Source organism: Eublepharis macularius, chromosome 2, assembly GCF_028583425.1.
Source record: "Eublepharis macularius isolate TG4126 chromosome 2, MPM_Emac_v1.0, whole genome shotgun sequence".
In the NCBI taxonomy this organism is placed as follows: Eukaryota; Metazoa; Chordata; class Lepidosauria; order Squamata; family Eublepharidae; genus Eublepharis; species Eublepharis macularius.
Genome location: NC_072791.1, coordinates 149,716,788 through 149,724,792, shown reverse-complemented (window position 1 = coordinate 149,724,792; position 8,005 = coordinate 149,716,788). Strand labels below are relative to the sequence as shown.

Below are 8,005 nucleotides of genomic sequence, written 5' to 3'. Positions count from 1 at the left end.
ATTTGTGTCCTTCAAGATGACTCTGGCAGTTGTATTGATGACCTACACAAACAAATAAAAAAGCAGAGACAATGCAGATAAATTTGGGCAGGTGATTTCTGTAGGTAGAATCAAGTCTCTGGAAAAATATGTCCAGGCAGAATAGTGATCTCACAAGAACACATGGAGGTTGTCTTATATGGAGTCAGACTATTAATCCATCAAGGTCAGTATTGTCTACTATGATTGGTAACAGCTCTCCAAGGAGTTAGAGTCTTTCACATCACATACTACCTGATCCTTTTAACTGGACAAACTAGAAATTAAACCTGCACCCTTCTGCACACTAAGAATATACTCTACTGCTCAGCCATAACCCTACCCTGATGACTAAAACCAAAGCAGCTTTAGTACTAATGTAGTCAGAGTGAGTGGTACACGCAGAACCATTACGAGGGTGAAACCATAGGAATACAGCTTCCAAAGTAGAACATGGGTTTGCCCCATCTGAGAATTTTTTGAAAACTAAGCTAAGCTTTCCGGCAGCAGATAACACTCCAGCAAGAAGGGGGAAAGAAGAAAAACATACAAGGGATTGTTGTGCTGATGATAGTCAAAGTAGTCGAGGGGCTTATAGGAAGTAAAAGAAAAAACCAATTAGCCATTCAGCAATGAGCTAGGAAGCATGAACAGGAAGATACAGGAAGGACAGAGCTTGTATGCCATTGTGTCCACAGCAAAGCAACCTGGCCTTATGAGTTAAAAGTCCTGGTTCAAGAAAAGTCTCCATTAGATGTCCCATTAAATACTTAACTTAATGGCATTTCTCCATGTAGATTGTAATATGTGTAATCAAGAATGATCTTCTTTGGGGAATGTCTAATCAATTTTGTAGTTTCAGGGAGCCAAACTACACGAGGCATCAGAAATGTGTTCTTCACATGCTGGGTCCGGCAAGGTTCCCTGGGTAGTGTAGTTCTACAAATAACAGCCGCTCAATGCAATTCTCCATTGGGAGAAGCATGATGGGAGGGATTCTCTTTTTCGCTCTCTCTCTCTTGCAAAAAGCCTCGGCTTAGGTTTTCCTCCAGGAGCTTGGGGGGGGGGGGTGACAAAACAGAAGTCAAGAAATCCAGGTGGCTTTTTGCAAGAGAGAGAGAGACCACTCTTCTCCCTGGTACAAAACTGAATCGAGCAGCTGTTCTTTGTAAGACTATGCTACCCAGGGAATCTTGCAGGACCTGACACGCACCCAGATGTCTTGTGTAGTTTCCTTCTGGGATAGGGGGGATAGGGGGAAATTTACAGCTGGTGTATACAATAAGAGTTCCACTGCCTTCAGGCAAACATTCTTTCCCATATTTTATAGAGAGCCACTTCATAGCTAGTGCAGATCTCTTTTATTCTTTTTTTGGTGCATCTTCACTCCTTTAACACCACTGGTCTTTCTATTTGCTTAACTATGGACTCTCAGTGCCATGCTGGATGTTACATTTTTTAAACAGACAGGTACAGCAAACTTGGACTCAGTCTCCCGGCAACCACACATCAGCTGCATGGAATATCTCTTTAAAAATGTTTGCTAGGAACTGAGATGCGGCGGGGGGGGGGGGAGTTCCTGCCTTCCCAACCCTGCACTATTTTGTTTTAAAGTTGTGGCTGAAAAGAGGGGGAATAGGGTTGGGTTTGGAAAACCCAGACCTGACTCTTTAAAAAGTATACTATTTAGTTTGACCTTTAGCCCTGGTAAAAACCAGTGACATTTTGAAAACTTCCGTTGTTTGAGCCACTGCATAATTGCCCTTGGGATTTTCGGAAGCAGCTTCAACTAGTAACACAGCTATGTAGCAGAAAATGTCTTTATTTCTCATTGTTCTGAAGAAAACACCAAAGAATACCTTTATTAGGCGGGAAAGTACGTTAAAAGCACCAGAAAGTAATACAGCTAGAAGTGATAACTGTAACATATATATGATGTGAAACAAATTGTCTGCATCTGAGATTTCCCTTCATCTTAAAGAAATATTGGTTGAACTGACCAGTTCTGACACTTGGAGATTTTAAAACAAAATGTCAGTGTTCAGCTCAGAAAGTTACAGTATTCTTTTTTTCCCCTTTTTCCTACAGCTGTGAAATTTTCAAAAACTCTCATAAACTTTTTATGCAATAGGGCAGTAAATTCCTAAGCAGCTTTGTCATGAAATTAAATTAACTTAATTTCATTTTTTTTTCAAGATTTCAGGCCAATAAGGACTTTATGTAGATGTATCTCTGTCTTACCATTTGATTTCTCTCTTCTTCCTCCTCTCCCTATTTTTGTCTGCTTTCCTAAACAGACATTTGGAAATGATTAGCCACAAGACAAGAACAGTGCTGCAAATGCTCTTTTGCTGAGAAGACCCTGCCATCAAAACTCAAGGGAATTGCCCAGGCCTAAAATTCTACATCTTTCTAAAGCATCTCATCATTTCATGAAACATGACTGCAGGAAATAGCACAGTTGTCACGGAGTTCATCCTCCGGGGCATCTCCGATGATCCACAAATGCAACCCATATACTTCATAATATTCCTGATCATCTATCTGATCACTGTTGTGGGTAACTTAGGCATGATCCTCCTGATCTCATTTGATTCCCAACTTCACAACCCTATGTACTTCTTCTTGTGGCACCTGTCCTTCTGTGACATCTGCTACTCAACTGCTATTGCCCCCAGAATGCTGTCTGACTTATTATCTGAAAACAGAATCATCTCATTCCCTGGCTGTGCTGCCCAATTCTATTTCTTTGCAGCCTTTGCAGATGCTGAGTGTTACATTCTGGCAGTGATGGCCTATGACCGTTATGTGGCTATCTGTAATCCACTGCTCTATTCCACTGCCATGTCCAAAGCTCTCTGCATCCGGCTCTTAATTGGATCATACATTGCTGGAACAACCAGTGCCATAATACACACAACAGCCACTTTCCGTCTTAGCTTCTGCAGCAACAACCTTGTTAACCATTTCTTCTGTGATGTTCCCCCGCTTCTGGAAATCTCCTGCTCTGACACCCACATCAATGAGATTCTGCTCTTTGCTTTTGCTGGCTTTGTAGAATTGAGCTCCCTCTCTGTCATCTTTGTCTCTTACATCTTCATCTTAGCTGCCATTCTGAGAATGAATTCTGCTGCAGGGCGGTTCAAAGCCTTCTCCACCTGCGGGTCTCACATCACTGGAGTCACTTTGTTTTACGGAACTGAGATGTTCATGTATCTACGGCCTGCTTCTGAATATGCCCTAGACCAAGACAAATGGGCATCTTTGTTCTACACTGTGGTGATTCCCATGCTCAACCCTCTGATCTATAGCCTCAGGAACAAAGATGTCAAAGAAGCTTTCAAAAAACTCATCAATAAGAAGCTGAATTCTGTCTTCACCTGAGATGTAACAGTAATGCTGAGCAGTGGTTATATGAGCCTAATAATATTTTAAATGGAATCACCAGTTTAGTTTTCTGAACTATTTATTTTCAACTTATAACTGACTTTAAATTGTTCATTTGCTAGAGGATCAGTAGACCAAAGCATTCTTTCAGCCTAACCTGTTCTGAGGATAAAATGGAGGACCATGTCTGCCACCACCCTGAGCTCCTCAGAGGAGAGGTGGGCTAAAAATGTAATAGAAAGGAAGAAACATTCTATTTGTTATCGATAGGGAACTACTGGAAAGATAATTGAAACACAGGCACTGTTTATTATGTTTTGGAATAGTTAACACCAAGATAATACACAGCTTTATAACTTCTTTGTAGTGTTATAATTTTGATTATAGTGCTGGATCCATCTAAGTAGCCTCCCTGTCAGTCTCCTACGACCTGGCCCCCCTTGCTTGGGGAGTTAGAGTTTATGAACTCATGAACTCATACCCTACCCATCTCTTCCTTTTGTGTATGGTGTGCAGGGAAAGGGGAAAGGCGCCCCATCTGGGATACTGAAATTTATACTATGTTGAGATGTGATTTTATTGTTTTAGCTGTTGTAATTTACCTATTTGCTGTAACCCACCCTAAGCCTGCTTGCAGGGAGAGTGGGCTATAAATGTAAGCAAACAATCATTATTAGAAGCATTAATGAGCTTATTTGTGACACTGTGGTGCTTTATTTCTGCAATTCAATGTGTCATTTGAATTTTAAAAGAAAGGGGGAAGGGGTATTTCACATTTTGATCACTTGTTCTGCATGCACAACATTTCTCACTAGTGAGGCTGTCATGGCTGTGAACTTAAAGATTGAAGACCAGGGCCCTGAGTAATGCACTGAGCAGAGGATCCTCAAATGCAAGGTTCTTAATTTGCATTTGAGTTGTGCATTATCATATAAGGTAGGGCATAAAACACTGAGTCCTAAATATAAAGAACAAACTAGACAACACATTTTATACAAGTTGGGTCTCTCCCATACACTTTTCCTGAGCAGAAACAGCTGCAGGGGGGGCCTGTTTATCCCACTGTGGGGCTGCACATGCTGCAGTCAATACAAGTGCAAGCCCACAGCAGGGCAAACAGTCCCTCCACAGCCATTTTGGCTCAGGAAATAACACACGAGGGAAGACTGATTCCCCTCCTCTCCTCACCATGCGCCAAAGTCAAATCAGGCCCCGGAGCACTTGGGAATGTTAGTTCCCTGACAGACAGCACGTATGACTACAAGTGGAGAAAGTATCATCTAGTTTGGCCCTAAGAGCCCCTAGTGAAGCCCCAGCCTGAAATGACATAAGATACTGACCAAGTCCAGAATCGGGTTATCTCAGAGAGATGCTACCACACCTGAAGACACACAACAGCATCATTGCCAGGTTAGCATAGAACTAGATGGTGCCTGGGACATGGTGTGAATTCAGCTGATTGTATTTATCATCCTAAGCTTGCCCCAACCCTGAGCATGCTCCTGAGGCTGGCATGATGAGACACACCCCAAACCCTGCTGTTCCCCAAACAATCCTATAGAGGACCATACAAGTGAAAAAGCCAAGTGCCCCTCCACCCTGTCCCCAAGCACATTTAAAATGTTATGTGATCATCCATTTACATCCCTGCATAACAGCCAATCACAGCTCTCCCCCCACCAAAACAACCCCTACATAAAGCCCCAACAGGACATTAATATACCAGAAAATAGGGTGCATGGAATAGGGTGCACTCAGAGAGCACACAGTTTTGCACTTTGGTGGCAGGAACTGTACTTACAGGGCACTTCGCATTACAGAAGGGCACTTAGCACAAACACCCAAGGAAAAGAGCACGCCCAATGCTGTATCCCAGAACTAAGAAAACACCCTTTGTTCATACCACTGACAGGCACAGCAGCCCAGATTCCAAAGGGAGAAAGGCAGCTGTGCACCAAAAAGATAAGACTACAGATCATGAAGGAAAGGGAGAGAAATCACAAAGGCAAACAAAGGGCTCTGTTACAGTCCTGCATAGGCTCCCCACACCCAGTCCCTGCAGGAGGGCAGTTATCAGCCTCCAGTAAGCACAGAACAGACAAGTCTCCCTGGCTATGCCAGTGCTCCCATAGCTCTGAATCCTGAAACCACTATGGAGAGAGAGCAGACAGCAGAATCAGTTGCACAGGCCCTATCCCCCATCTCACTCGAGACAGGCCCACTGGACCAAGAATAATGAGAGTGGAAATTGCCTTGCAGGAATGGATCCCAGTGAGGCAGCTCAGGGAGACACGCCTGGTTGAACCATCTGGAAAGGTAAGCATCTTGAAAGGTAAGACAGAAAGGTAAGCATCACTTCCCCCAGCCCTGTCAGCTCTTAGTCATGCAGACTCAGAGCCAGGGGCATCCCAGAATAGAATGAGAAGCATTGCCAAGGGCCAGAGCTCCTAACAGCCCTTTAGTGCCTTCCTGTTCAATGAGAATTGTGATGATCCAGGGCCTTTTTGCCCACTTCTAAGACAGCTGATGACTTGCCAAGTCTGTGATCCTACTTCTAGCCCAAGGTGCTCTGGGTGTCATATCAGTTTGATACCTGGCAAAAGTTCTATAGTTGAATGCTTGGGTGATATTCTGGGTTGCCAGTTTTCCACCATGGCAGGGAATCTCCCGCCCCCAACTTCCATTGACTGCAGCTGTTCAGCTGGGCAGCAGGAGGAAATGCCTGAGTGAAATGGGGTGTGTGCTGATGTTGCTTCACACCAGATGACACTCTAGAATGTTAGAGCACAATAATGTCACTTCTGGGTGATACATACAAATATATAGCCAGGATAATTTCATCCTCTGACCCATTGAATCCAGGTAGCAGTCAGGCCACCAGTATTGGTAACTCAGTACTGCCATTCTCCCATCTTGTAACACCTCACTGAAACCACCCTGAAAATTTCAAATTCCTCAACAACAAACATGTACAATAACTTGCAGCCAATGACATTAGGTTTTCAAGAATCCCACAAGGGCCTGGACAATTCTCACCAGCAATTGCCCAGGTTAAAAGGGTATAAAAGGAGCACCTTTAAGCTAGCACTTTAGATTCAGTCCTATCCCAGAATTACTCCTCCATCACTGAAACTTCACAGTAAGATAGTTTCAGGTGGGAAGCCATGTTAGTTTGCTGTAGAAGAGCAAAATTTTAGTCCATTGGCACCTTAAAGACCAACAAGATCTCCAAGCTACAAGCTTTCCAGAATCAAAACACCCTTTGCCATGGTAAACGGTGACTCCGGACTTACCCGGGGTCGTGGTTGCCGCCGGGGGGGAGAACGGCAGGGAGGACGCAGCAGCCATGGCCGCGGGATCGCCCGGCATGCCCCAGGCGGGCCCGCGGCCAATCAGTTCAAACCCCGGGCAGTCAATCGCGGCTGCTCGGGGTCGGAGCAGTGAGGGGGCGGGGCCCAGGGCCGCGGTCTCCTCCAAGGTCCGGCAGTCGAGTATTTAGCTCGCTGCCAGACCCGCCCCCCCTCACTTTGCTCCAAGGAGCTGACGGAGCAGGATGCGAAGAAGAACGCCAACGGAGTGGAGGAAGACCGGGCTGCGGCGATGCTTCGCGAGTGCCGGGAGGGGTCGGAGCTGAGCCCCTCGGGTTAGCGAGGGCACTCGGGCAGCACAGCCAGCCAGCCCGGTGGAAGAACCGGGCACTTGAAGACCCTGCGGGCACGTGGGTTAGCTGAGCCTCGTGCCTCAGGTACAAGCGGTGCCGAAGGAGGAGGAGGCAGAGAGGCAGCGGAGAGCGGAGCCACGGAGGAGACTTGCGGCGCGGCGGTGGAAGATGGGCCAGGCCAACCACGTGGCATGGCTCCTGCAAAGAAGAAGGCCCCAGCCAAGACCCCAGCCAAGATGGGCCAGCGAGTGGCCGACCCCTTGGCGGAGAGGGTCGGGGGAGCTTCGGGGGGCAGGAAAAGGGGGCCCTCCTCTGGGGCGGGGAGCAGTAGGGTTGCAGGGGGGGCATGCCGGGATGCAGGGAGCAAGCGGCAGCACCTATCGAGCCTGACCTGAGGGCAGGGGCAAGGGCTGTAGTGTGGCTGCCCAACAAAAAGGCAGGGCAAGGGCAAGTCCTGCACCAGCAACTGTAGACAGGGATGTTAACAGGAAGGGTGGAGCTCAGGGCTCAGGGAAAACCAGGGCAGGGCGTTCAGGGGGTCTCAGGCAGAGCAGGGCTAAAGGTTGTGAGGCCCCTGGGTCTTCCGATCGTGACATGGGGCACGCTACCGCCAATGCTAACCCTAGCTCCCTGCAGGATATCTCAAGGGCCCTCGAGCTCCTGACGGCACGGGTGGAGCACCTGGGGAACTCCGGGGCAGGGGTGGCTCGCACTGCCCCTGATCCTGTTGAGGTCCCTGGGCGGAGGCCTGGGGTGAAGGGGAAGAAAGCCAGGCAGCAGCCAAGCGCAGAAGGAGGACTCATTCCCTGTCCAGCTCAGACGAGTCGAACAGCCGGGAGCGCCGGAGGGGGAGCAAGAGGAGAAGGGTGGCACATAAAAGAGGCAGTCGACGTCACCACCCTGAGGACACAGACAGTGACTGGACGTCAGGTGAGTCCA

General features: G+C 47.2%; 1 protein-coding gene across 1 annotated transcript; it reads left to right on the top strand.

The window, feature by feature from the left end:
- Positions 1-2,457: 2,457 nt before the first annotated feature.
- LOC129324093 (olfactory receptor 5AR1-like) lies at positions 2,458-3,402 on the top strand. Its single transcript, XM_054971091.1, has one exon. It carries the CDS (start codon positions 2,458-2,460, stop codon positions 3,400-3,402), a length of 945 nt encoding a protein of 314 aa, XP_054827066.1.
- The last annotated feature ends 4,603 nt before the right edge of the window (positions 3,403-8,005 follow it).

What these genes read in the sequence shown, in the direction of transcription:
- LOC129324093 (XM_054971091.1), top strand. Translation starts at nt 2,458, where the DNA reads ATGACTGCAGGAAATAGCACAGTTGTCACGGAGTTCATCCTCCGGGGC.